This window comes from Lipomyces oligophaga, assembly GCF_038497815.1.
Source record: "Lipomyces oligophaga strain CBS 7107 unplaced genomic scaffold V1516scaffold_7, whole genome shotgun sequence".
Classification (NCBI taxonomy): domain Eukaryota; kingdom Fungi; phylum Ascomycota; class Lipomycetes; order Lipomycetales; family Lipomycetaceae; genus Lipomyces; species [Lipomyces] oligophaga.
Genome location: NW_027117791.1, coordinates 665,638 through 681,637, shown reverse-complemented (window position 1 = coordinate 681,637; position 16,000 = coordinate 665,638). Strand labels below are relative to the sequence as shown.

Sequence of the window (16,000 nt, the reverse complement as noted above, 5' to 3'; positions counted from 1 at the left end):
ATATTACATAAATCAAATATCTGGTTGCTGTTCACAAATATTACTTCCACTATGTAGACCGCAGTAACACGTTTTCACATGACAGAAGAAAGTAAGCGAAAATTTAGCGGAACGTCCGGAATTAATCGGAATGCTTCTTCAGCAGATATGGGTCTATTACTGCTGAGCTATTATAGCTCTTACATAATCACCTGATCGGCGGCCGACGGCAATATTCGGCCGCCAATCGGGCACGGCGAAGGCGGGATTGGCCACCTGGCTGAAGCTCGGCCGAGTCAAAGCGGTGGTCGAGCAAGATGTGCAGATAAGAATGAATACAATAAATAATATCGAAGATATAAGTTTAGTGTGTCGAAAGCATGCTGAGTTGTACTCTGCCATATTCAAATGTTATGTGCTGGAACAGATTACAAGGGTGGAAACATTTTTGCTCATCGCAGAACTGTCCGCAAATAGAAATGCCGAACGGTGACGCCGGAAGCCATTGATAAGAGCTGCAGATATGAAATCTTAATCCCAGTTTTGAAGGTAGTTAAAACATATAAAACTGCTTTTATACAGTGCAGAAACGAGTAGTAGGAATGAATATTATCTAAAATAACAGTGGCATTATCAATCGTAGTAATAGTAGTTTTAATACATAAATCAAGCGACAAGTACACATACTTATTATGACCACTCGCTATCAGCAAAGACCACCGGGATTCGCTTCACGATCTCAATAATCACTAATTTCTCGCCAAACTTTTGGGATTCGATCGGATTCGCCGAGTTTTCCTTGTTGAGCTCGCTGGTTTTGCCCTTCTTCCTGCTTGCTGTCTGCTGTTAAATTTTATTCCGCAGACAGCCTGTCGCCATTATCCTCAAACTTCTTCACCTCTTCTTCGTTCTCAGTTTTCTCTGCCTTATCAGTATTTTCGCAGTCTATCGATTTCGTCGCAATGTCCGAGAAAAGCGCTCTCTTGACCGAGAAACAAGAGTCGCTCACTCTTGCGTCCGGACATTCTGACGAGTTCTCACATCTACCGCCTGAAGAGGCTGCCATTCTACGCGCTCAAGTTGAGCTGAAGCCGATCAAGACCACGTTTTTCACTGCTTTTAGATATGCCACTTTCGCAGACAGACTCAAGGTCTCGCTAGCCGTCGTACTAGCTGCTGCTGAAGGATCTATTAGAGCCACCGTGCCGATCTTGAACGGTGTCTTTGCAGAAAACTTCACCGCTTACATACAGTCTAGAGACTTTTATAACTACTTTGGTGGTTATGAAAAGTTTATGATGATTTACAGTGTTTACACCTCGAACTCGACAGACTACTCTTCGGATCTCTACAACTCGTCTTCTGCGTACTCGTATGGAGAAGTCAACTCGTCTTTCTATCACTCTCCTTTCTACGAGTCCACCTATAATTTCACTATGATCCCTGAATACATCTCCGATGATGACTTCCAGCGGTCCGCCTCATTTGATTCTATCTATTTCATCTACTTTGCAATTGCCCAGTTCTTCTTTGCATATTTGTTTACGTATCTGCTTGTTGATCGTGGCGAGGTCATCGCCGCCCGTATCCGTCGCCATTATCTCCAAAGCGTCATGAAGCAGAATATCGCCTACTTTGACCGGCTTGGAACTGGTGAGATCACCACTCGGATATCCTCAGACACTATGATTATCCAGGATGGCATTTCCGAGAAACTTGGTTATTTGGTTTCCTTCCTCTCAACATTTGTCTCTTCGTTCATCGTTGGCTATGCCCTTTCACCCCGTCTCACTGCATACATTACTGTTGTTGCAGTTATTGTTGTTTCCTCGTTCATATTTTCTTCCCGCAGGATGACCGCTCTGTACGGCAAGTCCCTGTCTGGATCATCCGCTGGTGGAACTGTTGTCGAAGAAGTCCTTGCATCCATCAGAAACGTTCAGGCCTTTGGTCTTCAGGACAGACTTGCAAAAGGCTACGACTACTATCTTGCTATATCTGAAAAGTACTCCTTCAGCGCCGGTTTCTACGCCGGTTCTATCAACGGAATTGGCTGGCTTGGCCTGTTTGCCGCTGATACTGTTGCTTTTTACTTCGGCCCGCCTTTAATTCGAACCAACAGGCTTTCAATTCTCGCTTTAGTCACCATTCTCGCGTCTATGATCCAAGGTATGTTTGCCATTTGCGCTGTCACTCCGCATGTTCGTGCGGTTGCTTCCGCCTCATCGGCAATCAATAAGATTTTCACTACGATCGATCGTGAATCCGCAATTGATGCTTCGTCTGATGCTGGTCGCATCTTATCTACGGTTGAAGGAAATGTTGAGCTTGAAGATGTAAAATTCATTTATCCATCTCGTCCAGATGTTGTGGTCATGGAACATTATAACCTCAAGATTAAAGCAGGAACTACTGTCGCTTTGGTCGGTGCATCTGGTTCGGGCAAGTCAACCATCATCGGTCTCTTAGAACGATTCTACCGCCCAGTCAAGGGGTCAGTAAAACTTGATGGCGTTGATCTCGAGGAACTTAATATCCGTTGGCTTCGCCAACAAGTTGCTCTTGTTTCCCAGGAACCAGTTTTGTTCGCCGGAACCGTATATGAGAATGTAGCATATGGTCTGATCGGAACAAAGTATGAGCATGCGTCTCCGATCGAGCAGCGCCAACTGATCGAAGAAGCTTGCAGACAGGCCAATGCAACTATTTTCATTGAGACCCTTCCGAAGGGATTTGACACTCATGTCGGCGAACGTGGATTCTTACTCTCTGGCGGTCAAAAGCAGCGTATTGCTATTGCTCGTGCAATCGTCTCCAATCCTAAAATCTTATTACTCGATGAGGCTACCTCAGCTCTTGATACGAAGTCTGAAGGTATAGTTCAAGACGCTCTTGACAAGGCTGCAAAAAACCGCACGACTATTGTTATTGCGCACAGGTTATCAACAGTTAAGGACGCAGACTGCATTGTTGTGATGAAGCGCGGAATGATTTTGGAGCAAGGTACGCATGCTGATCTGATTGCCGCTAAGGGCGAGTATTATTCGCTTGTGCAAGCTCAGAATGTCGCACAGGATATTGAAGAAAAGGTTGAGGAAAAATTGGAGATTCTTGAAGGTGTCGAAGTTGATAGTGTTGAGGCAAGACTGGACGAAAAGGCTGCCTTGGAAGCAGAAGCAAAACAAGAACTTGCCGAGCAAGATGAGGACGGCGCAAGCAGTTCTTCATATGATGATGCAAAGGAAACTTCTCGTCTTTTGTTGAGCAAGACTAAAACTTCGCGTTCAGTTTCCAGTGTCGTAGCGCAAGGTCTGGTCGAGGACGAAGAGAAAGTCTATACTCCACGAGAAATCGCCCAGTTTCTGTGGGAGCTGTCCTGGCCCGAACGAAAGCTGAATATTACGGCTTTAATATGCTCTATCATCACTGCCGCTTCGTATCCGTATCTGTCGATCGTCTATTCTGGCTCAGTCGATGCGCTTGGTGAGCAAGATGAGTATACGCAGAGCCGTCGACTTCGCCAGTATAATATTACATACATTGTTATGGGAACTATTGGTAAATGGGTCTGAATTTGTGCAATTGATTAATATACTAACTCTAGCAGTTTTGATCACACCTATTATTGGAATTGGGCTGTTTTCTTACTCCGGCCAACGTCTCGTCCGTCGGATCCGGATGCGTACGCTGCGCCAGATTGTTCGACAGGATATTTCCTTCTTCGATCGAACCGAAAACACTGCTGGTGCGCTGACGTCTGCAATTTCTAAGGATTCAGGTGCGATTGAAGGGCTTTCTGGAGCTACGCTTGGACAGATCATCATGTCTTTGATCATGGTGTTTGGCGGAATCGGTGTTGCGCTTGGGATTTCGATCAAGCTTGCTGCCGTGACGTCGCCGACGATTCCCCTTCTGATTGGTGCCGGCTTTTTGCGGTTTTACGTTCTTGCTAAACAACAGCAGCGCGCGAAAGCAGCATATGGACGTTCGTCGGCGTATGCTTGTGAAGCCGCATCGAGTATCAAGACAGTCGCGTCGTTGACGCGCGAAAACGATGTCTTGGACAATTACAGTGCTCGTCTTGAATCGTTGTACCGCAGCAGTCGTCTCAATAACTCGAAGTCGGCTGCATTATATGGTGCAGCGCAAGCACTCGTGTATTTAATTGAAGCACTGATGTTTTGGTACGGCTCAACCTTAGTTCGTAAGGATGGATACAGTGTTTTCCAATTTTTTGTGTCTATTATTTCGATTGTAAACGGTAGCCAGAATGGTTCGATTGTCTTTTCCTACGCGCTTGATATGGCACGAGCTTATGATTCCGCGGGCAATATTCGTCGTCTGTACGAACGGGAGCCTGTTGTTGACGCCTGGTCGGAAGATGGTCAAATTATGTCCGACGTCCGCGGAGACATCGAATTTAAAAATGTTCATTTCCGATATCCAACGCGCATGAATGTTCCTGTGCTGAGAGGTCTTGATCTGACAGTTAAGAAGGGCCAATATGTTGCGCTTGTCGGTGCAAGTGGCTGTGGCAAGTCAACGACCATCGGACTAATCGAACGGTTTTACGAGCCTTTGGCTGGAACGGTACTACTTGATGGTCAAGATATTTCGACATTGAACATCAATGACTACCGCTCGCATATAGCATTGGTTCAGCAGGAACCTACATTGTATTCTGGCACTGTACGGGAGAATGTAAAGTATGGTTGCCTAGAGGAGGTCAGCGACGAAAAGATGGTGGAAGCGTGCAAGAAGAGTAATATCCACGATTTTATTATGTCGTTGCCTGATGGGTATGAGACTTTATGTGGATCCAAAGGTTCGCTGTTTTCTGGTGGCCAGAAGCAGCGAATCGCTATTGCTCGGGCTTTGATCCGCGATCCGAAAGTCTTGCTTCTGGATGAGGCTACGTCGGCGCTGGACAACGAGTCGGAGAAAATAGTGCAGGCAGCACTTGACAATGCTGCGAAAGGACGTACAACTATCGCTATTGCGCATCGGCTTAGCACGATTCAGAAAGCAGATATTATTTATGTATTCGAAAACGGACGGATACTGGAATCCGGAACACATCAGCAGCTGCTGGCCAACCGCATGAAATATTTCGAGTTGGTAACTCTACAGGCGTTGGAGAAGAACTAGAGAATAGATCATTCGTTTATTTGTTTTTATTATTTTGTTTTCGCAATTTTGTTTGTTGGTATAAGCACTAGACACATTCATTTAAGGAATAGATAGATACATCAATACATTTTATCACTGACTAAGAAAAAAACATGAGCAGATAATAATTGATCATAGTTAATAAAAGATCCAATGCAGTGAGTACATGCTGAATGAATTTAATCACTGGATAATTACACTATACGGTTCTTGAGCTGGAATTATTTGACATATTTCGAACCTTTATGACTGATTCAAGTTTCCAACCAGGCGTTCGAATTGAGTCCAAACAAATAAAAGCATGAAGATGATTTTCAAACAAGATCAAATGATAGACAATGAGACTAATATTAAGGTACGTGAACTGGAATAACAGTCATTCAATTATACTAAATTCAATAAGCCAGCGACCGCAAGCAAATATTATTAGTGCAGTTGGCAAGAGTGAAGTCCGACAACTCTGATTACTAAATAATTTTATCGCTACAGCCTACCGGATAACATTTTATATCTCAACTTAAATTGCTGAAAGGATGATGTTAAAAATAAAATCACGCAAAATGATCATACTAGGAGAGCGTTTTAAAGGGCGCAACTGCCAGTTCGGGAAGAGATTGCAGATTCAGGAACACAGGAACAGGCTTAAGGTCCGGCCCGTCCGAACTATCATATATATGTTGGTCGTACACTGAATATTAGGAGTATATTATAAATCCAAGACTATTTCAAATGCATCAAATATCTCCAACTGGACCAGCCAACCAGTGCTAATTATTTACGGATAATGATGGCAAAGTTGTGCTTCTATAGAGGGCGGTCCTCACTATAATCTACTACTTGTGAATTCACCAGTACACGGTCAATCCGTCTGCGTGCAAACATAGTTATCTCCAACCTCCGGCGCAACCACTATTTCAAGATCACATAAAATTTGAATAAAGCAAAATTAGAAATAAAACAATTCCTCGTCTAACTAGAATCTTCCAATATAAATACAGAAAAAACTAGCCAAATTAGCAAGAATTGAAACCCAATCGATACACATAAATAATGCCGCTCCTTTAACTCCTGCATATTCATGGTCCTAAAAGGACATGTAATTGACACGCATCACGTGATGGTCATTGCTTGTGTTCGAAATCGGATTCGGTGCTTGATTACAATTAGCCTAGATCTGAAACTTTAAACGGTGCTTTTGTAACGCATTGCCTGTGAGCGTACACCGAGCAAGCTGGCTGACAAACTGCAATAATGTAGGACTTTTTTGCAGAATGCGAGATAATTATCGAAGGACATACTGTTTGCATATATTTTGTATTCTATAGAAATAGGAGCTATCTTGCTATTCTGCGAAGATCTCGATAATAAACATCGAGAGAACATTCTGCATCTAAGGAGAAAGCCGTACAAGAACCCAAAGCTTTAGAGAGCCAAAAGTCCAAAGAACCCAAAGAGCGGTCAGGGCCAGACTAGGTTAGGTTAGAGAAGGACGCTCGAACTGGTTTGGGCAGAGAGATGCAGCCATAATTACGTGTGCGCACTAGCAGAAATGTGGCCTTGCGGCCGGTACCTATGCAATACGACGTCGACTTGGTTGACCCTAATCACTACTGTCTTAGAGGGGGGAGATGAATTGGACATGCACAGCGTACATATTCCAAACTGTCGAAAGGCTGAAAGGGCTGTGAGAAGAGTACATATATAATATTCTGCGCTATATAGCGCACTGCATCATGACTGTCTCCGTCAGACATGCGCATAGGCAATACAGAAAGAGGATCTCAATGATGTCTCACGGCTGATGTCTGGTGTCGACGTCAGTATACCCTGGCAAAAGGGGTATATTTGTCTGAAAGTGGACAATCACAGGCACACCTACCAGCTCGACCACCACTGTAGGACCATTTAAAAACTTCTCGAGCCAGCAACCACGATCTCTATCGCCATCGAACTCGAGATTCTCACTTTCTCTTTTTTTTTTTTTCGCCTTCGTGTCGCTGAGATTGTCCAAACTGTTCTGACTGTTCGGTTTGATCCTGTTCGCCAGTTAGTGTCGCGCTTCTCTCATTTCTAGCCGCACAATGGCGCCGCTCGGTCGTTCCAAGTCATTCAGAGCGCTTGTACTTGTCGGCCTGCTTGCCGTCTTCGTGCTGATCGTACATCTGACGGTGCTGGATGTGCAAGAGGCCTCTCAGCAGGCGCTGTCCTCGCTGACTACGTATGCCTCCAGTCGGCCAACAAGGACATCACACTCTTCGGCAACGAAGCAGGACCCTTCAAAGCAGAGTGCAGAAAACAGGCTCGAAGAAGAAGAGCAGAATGCGCTGATGACGAACTCGTTCGGGTTTGACTGGAAGTCGAACGTCGAAGAAGTCAGATTACCCGCATCCGAGTCGTCTAAGTCCGAGTCGTCTGAAACAGACACGCTCGCAGAAGGCGATGGACTGGAGTCGCCGCTGACGCGATTTATCAAGCACCAATATTATATCGAGCGACAGTTGAGCAGGTTGGCAGTGCCTCTCGTCGCTCAAGCGTACTGCTCGAACCCGCAGACGCACCGGACGGCAAACTTTCTCGTCGATCCGGTCACTCCTGAGGCAAGCATGACGCGAGTCAAGTTCATGACGAACCAGCGCAATTTCAAGTCGAACTTTTATAACCCGAATCTGCTGCCGTATCCTGCGGGCTCCAAGTATCCGTATCTTGGGATTGCACGGGTCTCGCCGAAAGTCAATGGACTTTTGCACCACAATCTGTACTATTGCGACCTCGAATGGAGCAGCACACGGGTCATCCATCATACGGCCCTAGAGTGCGCAGAGCCTGCAGTGAAGATCGATTTTGGCGACGAGTGGGGGAGTCCGCCCGATAGCTGCCAGCGACATCCATTTCTGGCAATGGCCGGCGGCCACACAGACCCGCGAGTGTTCTTCTCTCCGTCCGGTGAACCGCTGATGGTAGTCGGCTCTAATGGAAAGCACAACTGCTTAGGTCAGTACATCATTGACCTGCGTGCACTCATACCGAATCTGGGCAAGAAAATGGGTCTCGAAGACGTGCCGATCCGGTTCAGCAACCTGACAGAACTTTTGCGCCCGCATCTGGGCGAAGTAGAAAAGAATTGGTTCGTCATGTACGACAGTCTCGACGCAAACAAGGACTATCTGCACTACGACTATACGGAGCGGTCGATCGCACCGCTTGAGCAGTCGGCAGACACAAACAAGGAGTATCAGACGATCGACAGCCAGCCGTCTCCACAGCTAGTGTTGGATCTGCTGCAGGACTTTGGTGGGGACTCGACCGCGGCGAACGACCTGCACCAGTCGAGCAATTCGCTTCTGGTCACGCTGTGCGACTTTCCGTGCATCCCGACAATCCACAACACAGTTATGATCGAGATTTTACATTTAAAATATAAAAATTACTTTGAGCTATTTTACCGGCGGTATATGATTGTCATGAACGCGACGGCACCGTTTAACGTGTTGGGACGAACCGGAAACCTCATGTACGCCGGGACCGACACCGTGGACATGGTGTATACAATCTCAATAGTGTGGGACAAGGAGAACTACGTGAGCCATGAGCCGTGGGATGAATCTATCCACGGCGGGCGCGAGCTCTGGAGCCAGCTAGACGAAGAGGGCGATGCGAGCGAGCAGGCACGCAGCAGCGAAGACTTCACCGCGCGCGAGGTCGAGAAGAAGATTGCCGGATACAGAAAGAACCGGAATGCGGTTGACGAATTTAGAAGCAAGAATGAGCACAAAGAGTCGAAGCTATCCAAATCGTTGTCGCCGGTACCGATTGACGATGAGATGGATGAAGAGGAGGATGAGATCGAGCGAAGTGAAGACGTTGGAGCCCGGAAGTACAGGAAGCGTATGAGCACAGTTAGGAGGAGGACTAGAAGGAAGAGGGACAACAGCAGCAATAACGAGAGCAATAACGAGAGTACAAGAGCGGAGAAGAATCCGTTCGTGAGCAGATGGTATCACGGCTGGCTGGACGATGTTATGATGATCAATTTTGGTCTACGGGACGCTGTTCCAGGGACTATTCATGTCAGTGCCCGCGACGTGCTGGAGTGTATGGAGGTCGTTGAGTGAACCGCGATCTGACCCGGCAGGGTAGTCAGATCGTCGGCCTGTTGTAGGCAAACACGGTGGGGAAAGGACAATAGAGCAAGGCGCGGGAACCGGTTTGCCCAGAATGTCAGACCATCGTTGAATAACCCGTTAGCTATGCAGCCTACGAGCAATGTTTCATGTCAAAATGGGAAGTCGGAACTGGGAAGAGGAAAATGGGAACTGGGAAATGTATAATGGTACAAACGTACAAACACATGAACATGCAAGCGCGTAAACTCTTGTGCTCGTAGACCCGCAAAACTGTAAACTCATTGATGCTTAGGTCTAAAATCCACTCTCCAACGGGCCCCGTTAGCGGTCAAGCACACAAACGCTGAAACGATGGCGAGTGTTGTTTTGTCGGCCCTCATTTGGAATCCCTCTGAGGGCTTGAATGTGGGTCGTACCGGATCAGATCAACTCACCGTTCATCGTGTCCCCCCGGCGCGTATTCTTACATAAGACCTTATGTAACAGCTGCTCCCGGCGCACTAACTGCTAATATTGTGCGAAGTGTGATACTGGACTTCATCTCAGAAATGAGCGCCCGCTGCGGTCGACATTGTTGCAACTGCTGCTGAGGCCGTTTCATGCAATCAAGATAAGCGAAGTTTGACCCGAAATTGCTAGACTTAACTGCTCTGCAAATGCTTTCGTGCTTATGTAACTATTGGGCAACATAGCACGAGACTTTATTCTGTACAACCACCCAGCCTCGTCCGCATAGTACGGCACCCGCTGCGACTACCCATTGATGACCACTTTAACATATAGTACCGCACTGTTGCCAACAGCTAGCATCCGCTATATTTCTAACACAGTAAACTCTGCATAGCAACAAGCAGTAATCGCTCGCACGAAACAGGCCCAGCCATCTAACCTGTCAGGATCCAACCTTCCGTACGCCGCTGTATTCATCTAGGTTTCACTATTGGTCGGACGCACCCTTGACGGGTCCACTAGAGTAAATTCACCGGCGGTCAGTCCACCGCAAGCCTGTCCACTAGGTCTGTCTACTAGTGACCAATAAACCCAGCCTGCCCGACCTGCAGTAGCTGTTCGATTGCTGTGTCCGTCCGCCCTGGCCCAGCCTTGCCAGCGCGACTTGCTCACAGTAACGTACCAGGCTACCCAGACGAGTCTGACTCGTTTTTAGCTCGCATTCGCTTTCACAGGAGACGATGATCGACAGGTAAAACACCTAACAAACCAGACAGAACCACTCGAGCTAGTCGTTGGAGATCTGCATCAACTAGCTGCCTCCAAGCTAGCCGCCCATCCCTTCAGACTCTATCCATACTTCCCTCAAAGGTCGTCTGTCCATCTCAAGCAAAAGTTTTTAATGCCACGCTTGCCTCGGTCTTCAAAACTCGTCGAACACCACTACGGCTGCAAACACAGTCTTATTACAACACCGCCAGCCGGGGCCGCCATCGCTTAACAAACGAAGACTGTACACCTTTACCAATATCCACTCCAGAGCCCGCACTGTGCATTGCTATATCCCAACGGCTGCTATTAAACGAACCCTGGCACTGGACCACTTTTAACTTTCTGACCCAAATTTACCTCTACCGCTTCACCCGTCAATCTGTACTCCTGCTCTCTGTTGTTCTCTGTTCGCCGTCAACCTCCAATCTGTCTAGCCAGCTCTACACTCGAGAGATGTGCAAAAACATGTCAGATACCTGTTCGGCCTGCCGCTGCACTTGCGCCAGTCGGTCCCCAACTATAACTGTAACTGTAACTGCAATTGTGTTTTCTTCGCTCCCGTGTCTGCCTGCGGTCCCGATATATATATCTAAATATATATATAATACCTGAGCTGCTTGCCATTTATCTTTTCTTTCTCCACGGCCCCTCCCCTTCCTCGTTACGTCCCCGTCTACGCTGACAATTCGCTCGCTCATTCGGCCATCCGCCCGCCATCCGCCCGCCATGATCTGCTTCCCTCGCTACCCTCGAAGGATCTTTCTCACACTTGCCATTCTCAGCGTCATACTCGTCGTCGCCAGGTCCTCTGCATATTATTCTCACGACAGCAGCGACTCCTCCAGCCACGAATTCACATATTTCTCCTCCATGTCGCGTCCACGCTCCGCCTTACCTGGCTCGTCTGCCCATGCATATACGAAACAGTTTATCGCCTCGATCAGCGAGCCCGTCTATCAAGATCCCAAAGAGCACTTACGGCGAGTGCTGGGAGCCTGCGCACCAAATGTCAGTCCGCTAAAAAGCAAAGATCTCTTCAATGTTGCCCGGCCGGACAGTACCAACGCTCTCCCAGCTCTGCTGCGGTCGTCCTCGGTGGTGAAGTCGGCATCAACTATCCGAAATTCCATTTCATATCTACCATATCCTCGCGGTGCTCCACAGCCATATATCGGTTTTGGCATTCATCAGCCGAGATCGCGGTTCTCGACTGGCCGCAACTCTATCTACTTCTGCAATATGGACTGGAGTTCAGTGGATACTGATACAGATTTGACAAGCACAGACACAGCATTGCAGTGCGTCGAGCCGGCTACTATTCTTCACTTGAGTGTGCCATCGGCGCCAAGCTCGAACGAATTGGAATGCAGCTATGTCCCGCACGGAATTGAAAATCCTCGTGTATTCCTGTCTCCAGAAGGCGAGCCTCTGCTACTCATCACAGCTCCTACCCACGACAATGATTGCGCGGCTCAGTACATTATTGATCTGCGAGTCCTGATACCAGAGCTGGCTAGCAACTTATTTTTGCCCATAGAGATGCCGCTTTACTTCTCGACTCTAACTCGGATCTCGTCATCGGAAGCAGATAAACAGCAGGCTATCAAATCCGCTGAACTCCGGTCGCACGATCTGTCCGGTGAAGTGGCCGGAACAGTATTTTCGACGCCATACGATCAGCGCAAGGCGTTTGCAATCTATGATCTCGATGATTCATTGGTAATTCACAAGTCCATTCTTCCACGATCCGTCACCTCTCAGAGCAAAGACTCTGGCGATTTTGGCGTTGATGCGCCTATGCCGAGTTGTCTGCATAAACTGCTTCAAAGCTATGAAGACGATCGGCATAACGCCACCATAGAGCAAGCAACAAACTCATTACGAGTCACCTTGTGCGATTACCCATGTAAGCCCACTCCGGAAAATACAATTGTTTTGTCGATATTTCAGATGAATCGCGTCAACTTGGAATCCAACCAGACCACCTTTCATCCACACGCGGTGGTCATGTCTGCTACTGCTCCGTATGATATTCTCGGACACTCCTCTGCATTGATTCCTTCTGGTATCGACATCTCACAGAACGTCATTTCCGCTGTGCAAATCATTTGGGACCATCCACACCACCGCTCTCATTCGACAGCGGCGACGGGCATTTCCGACCCCACTACCTCTGAATCGGTCATTAAGCGTTCTGACAGCCAGATCGTATTTCCTGAAAACGACTACTATCATGGCTGGTTAGATGACACTTTAATTCTCTCTTTTAACGTCGACGACGACGAGTCCGGCGTGATCCACGTGAAAGTGGCGGATCTCGTAGGTTGTCTGACTATCTGTTAATCCTTGATGTAAATCATGATAAATTTGGGTACTCTGGTGTTTGTGTTTATTTCTCATGTCTTTAATCCATTCCACATTTGACATCTTTTTTATTACTTAATAATTAATCCATTCACTAATTCCATCTATAGTTTGCACCATTTCTTCCTGGTCTGGTAATCCGTTGGTTTCCCCTACAGCCTATTCCGTCAGTATTAGCATCGTCCACGATATCTACAATAGTCAACTGCATACCTGCTGTAAGTGTTCCAGACTACCCTCAAGTCTATTCAACAACAAAGTAATCTCTCTTTCTTGTTCATCAACTAATTGCAACAGCTGTTTATTGGCCGACTGAGTCTACAGAATATTAGCTCAATTATAACTGTACATAGTCCAGTAACGACATACCTGCTGGATCCGGTCCTCGCATAAACTCGCTTCCTGGAGCTCTAATGATATCAAATGTGCTTTCACCACTTCATCCGGCGTCAGCTGATCAATTAAAACCTGCTTCTCGCTACCCTTTACATCCTCGCCGTTCGATTCTTGATATCTTTGCTTACGCTCTCGTGCTTCCTTGACAATTAGATCGAGCTCGCGTAACTTGATGGGAATATCCCGTTCCTCGAGAATTGCTCGAAACTCCCGCTATACACTTGTTGTAAACTTCAGCCTTCTTCAACTGACGCATACAGGCATACCTTGGAACTATTTTCCCAGAACGACATTGCTTGATGCAGCGCCTGCCGAAGCCCTTTCTCGCCATCCTGTCCAGCCACTGGATAACACTGCGCCAGCTTCTCGTACGTCAAACTCTTCGTGCATGCCTCTAGCGACCTTTCAAAAATCTCATTCAACCGTGAAACTCGCACGGAATCTTTACTCGGGCTCGTCATCTTCTGTTATCTAGTTTCTTGCTATTTTAGTTTACTGTTTGAATTCAGGCGTGACGCGTTTGTTTACCTTATATGTGATCATTGGGGTTTGTGTATACAAACTGATCATATAGTAAGTCTCAGTGAAACTCCGCAAATTACAAGTAAAATTCAAGAAAATAGCATTCATAATTCTAATGCATATCACATCTATATTCAACAGCTAACCAGCCTTCCAATAACCAAAATTCAAAATCAAACTAAGCCCAGTCTCAAAGCATGTACTTAAACTTCTGTTCCTTTTTCTTCGCTGCCAACAAAGCACCTTTCTTAAGTATGCTATCAACAATTAATTCGTCATCGACAATATCGATATCAAACCCATGTATTTCTCGCAACGCCCGCGCTTCGGCGGGCGAAATCAACTCGTATCGTGACGACTCCTCGTCTTCCTCAGCGTCCTGCTCATCTTCGTATGTCTCGTCCTCATCGGCTGCAGCACTGGGAATTGAGGCGGCTTCTGCATCCTCGTCCTCTTCATCAGGCACAAGATGATAATTTTCTGCTTCGAAGCTAGCTCTGTTGGCCAGAGCCAAGTGTCGGCGAAGGAAAATTGCCAGAATTGCCACAATGAGCATGGATATTGAACAAATCATCATGCCGCGCTCGTAATAGGGAGCATCCGAGTCGGGATATAAACGCGTTCCAATCAAAGGACCACACTGGCCAATAGTATTAAGCAAAACTACACCAGTACCTTTCCCAGATTCCGATGATTGGTTGTTGACTGTCCATGCAATGACAATCGTAACCACACAGAAAAATCCAGTCGCGACAAAAAAAATCGCACAATAGCGAGTAAACGTATCCCTCGAAATCGCAAGACAAAGATACCCTGCGGATGAAATTGACGCATGAAAAATAACAAACTCCGCGCGCGATTGCATCTTATCAGAGAAATGTGTGGTCAAAAGCACGGCAAAAAATGCGACAATGTAAGGCGGTGCAGAGAGACCTTGCGCCGTGATTGATTCGTATCCCATACTATTGCAGGTCAGTAAATCAACTAAAAATAAGCTAAATCTAACTTACTCTCGTAAAATTAGTGGTAAGAAAACAGGCATTGAGGCATAAGCAATATTAGCCAGAAAGAACATAGCTGCAGTAACATAAACCTTAGGATCCTGTAAAACTTCCAAAGCTTCGTCCCACTTCAGTCCATGAGAGCCGGAATGGCTAACTTGTTCCCCCTCAAACTCACTTCGGCGACGATATCGAGAGCGGACTAGGATTTTCTCTTTTAAATTCAAAAAATATGCGGTCGATGGGCGATCAGGTAAGTAGTTCCAGACAACAAATGCCATCAGCATGCATGGTACACCTTCCACAAATAAAAGCACCCGCCAGGAGTCAATAGGCGTCTTATCCGCCACAGATGTGATTAAAAATGCAATTGTCCCCGCAAATGCGGTAGAAAGTGGCGCGGCAGACATGAAGATTCCAGTACGAAAACCAAGTTCTTTCCGCTGGTAAAAGAATGACAGATAGGTCGGAACACCGGGTCCAAAACTTGCTTCACCGATTCCGAGAAGAAATCGCAGTATAATGAGAGACCAATAGCTAAATACAATGGATTGCAAAGAGGCGACCATGCCCCACATGAACAGACACATAGTGACATAGATATGAGCAGGAATGACGTTCCAGAGGAAGCCAACCCATTCAAAGGAGATATAAGAAATGTAGAAAGCAGTCAACAGCCAGTCAAACTGGTTCGACGTAATATCGAGCGATTCCTGGAGGCCCGCGATGCGGGCGTTGCCGATGTTTGATCTATCTAAAAAAGCAAGAATAAACAAGACCGTAATCAAAGGCATCAGATATCGATCAATCTTGGACCGTAAATTAATTTCCTCTTCCTTTGAGTAGCGCAAAAGGATGCGTTTCTGAAACCCATAACCATCTCCATTTGCAGTTGGATGCGAGTCTGAGGAAGAAAGATCAGAAGATGTTGACATTGCTTGTGATGAATACTAGACAGGCTGTACTGGATGCTGAGATGTAACTCAGAATTGGTCAATCTTGCAACGGAGTGTAACCAAATAAAACGTTAAAATGAACAAAGACACCAAAACAATGGCCACTGCCGGAACGAGCGATCGCCAAAATTCGATTGCGTTGAAAATGCACAATGAAGAAGACTTGTAGGAGTGTGAGAAGTAAGGGCAATCCGTATGAGATATCCGATCAACATCCGCGATAACAGAGAATCTGGGGATTTCTGGAGTTGATAAATCAGCGTTATAA

The 16,000-nt window shown here is 46.6% G+C and overlaps 5 protein-coding genes across 5 annotated transcripts; 3 read left to right on the top strand and 2 right to left on the bottom strand.

Annotated features, from left to right (window-relative positions):
• Positions 1-941: 941 nt before the first annotated feature.
• V1516DRAFT_666060 (P-loop containing nucleoside triphosphate hydrolase protein) lies at positions 942-5,127 on the top strand (the record flags this gene model as incomplete). Its single annotated transcript, XM_066920718.1, has 2 exons — positions 942-3,537; positions 3,587-5,127. The coding sequence occupies 2 exons, from the start codon at positions 942-944 to the stop codon at positions 5,125-5,127; spliced, it is 4,137 nt and encodes a 1,378-aa protein (XP_066775757.1).
• Positions 5,128-7,751: 2,624 nt separating this feature from the next.
• V1516DRAFT_697034 (uncharacterized protein) lies at positions 7,752-9,260 on the top strand (the record flags this gene model as incomplete). The annotated part of the gene is made up of 1 exon (XM_066924069.1): positions 7,752-9,260. One exon carries the CDS (start codon positions 7,752-7,754, stop codon positions 9,258-9,260), a length of 1,509 nt encoding a protein of 502 aa, XP_066775756.1.
• Positions 9,261-11,219: 1,959 nt separating this feature from the next.
• V1516DRAFT_687263 (uncharacterized protein) lies at positions 11,220-12,836 on the top strand (the record flags this gene model as incomplete). Its single annotated transcript, XM_066923712.1, has 1 exon — positions 11,220-12,836. One exon carries the CDS (start codon positions 11,220-11,222, stop codon positions 12,834-12,836), a length of 1,617 nt encoding a protein of 538 aa, XP_066775755.1.
• On the bottom strand, positions 12,657-13,729 carry V1516DRAFT_680131 (Nnf1-domain-containing protein). The gene is made up of 4 exons (XM_066923037.1): positions 13,520-13,729; positions 13,227-13,466; positions 13,071-13,175; positions 12,657-13,016 (listed from the first exon to the last, which is right to left on the bottom strand). The coding sequence occupies exons 1-4, from the start codon at positions 13,712-13,714 to the stop codon at positions 12,933-12,935; spliced, it is 624 nt and encodes a 207-aa protein (XP_066775754.1). The 5' UTR covers positions 13,715-13,729; the 3' UTR covers positions 12,657-12,932.
• A 129-nt stretch (positions 13,730-13,858) lies between these two features.
• V1516DRAFT_641873 (major facilitator superfamily domain-containing protein) lies at positions 13,859-15,944 on the bottom strand. The gene is made up of 2 exons (XM_066920111.1): positions 14,786-15,944; positions 13,859-14,737 (listed from the first exon to the last, which is right to left on the bottom strand). Exons 1-2 carry the CDS (start codon positions 15,709-15,711, stop codon positions 13,966-13,968), a joined length of 1,698 nt encoding a protein of 565 aa, XP_066775753.1. The 5' UTR covers positions 15,712-15,944; the 3' UTR covers positions 13,859-13,965.
• Between the last annotated feature and the right edge of the window lie 56 nt (positions 15,945-16,000).

What these genes read in the sequence shown, in the direction of transcription:
- V1516DRAFT_641873 (XM_066920111.1), bottom strand. Translation starts at nt 15,711, where the DNA reads ATGTCAACATCTTCTGATCTTTCTTCCTCAGACTCGCATCCAACTGCA. An exon ending in TTACCACTAATTTTACGAGA is followed by an intron (nt 14,738 to 14,785) that starts GTAAGTTAGATT and finishes GACCTGCAATAG; the next exon opens with TATGGGATACGAATCAATCA.
- V1516DRAFT_680131 (XM_066923037.1), bottom strand. Translation starts at nt 13,714, where the DNA reads ATGACGAGCCCGAGTAAAGATTCCGTGCGAGTTTCACGGTTGAATGAG. An exon ending in TCTGGGAAAATAGTTCCAAG is followed by an intron (nt 13,467 to 13,519) that starts GTATGCCTGTAT and finishes ACAAGTGTATAG; the next exon opens with CGGGAGTTTCGAGCAATTCT. An exon ending in GCGAGGACCGGATCCAGCAG is followed by an intron (nt 13,176 to 13,226) that starts GTATGTCGTTAC and finishes AATATTCTGTAG; the next exon opens with ACTCAGTCGGCCAATAAACA.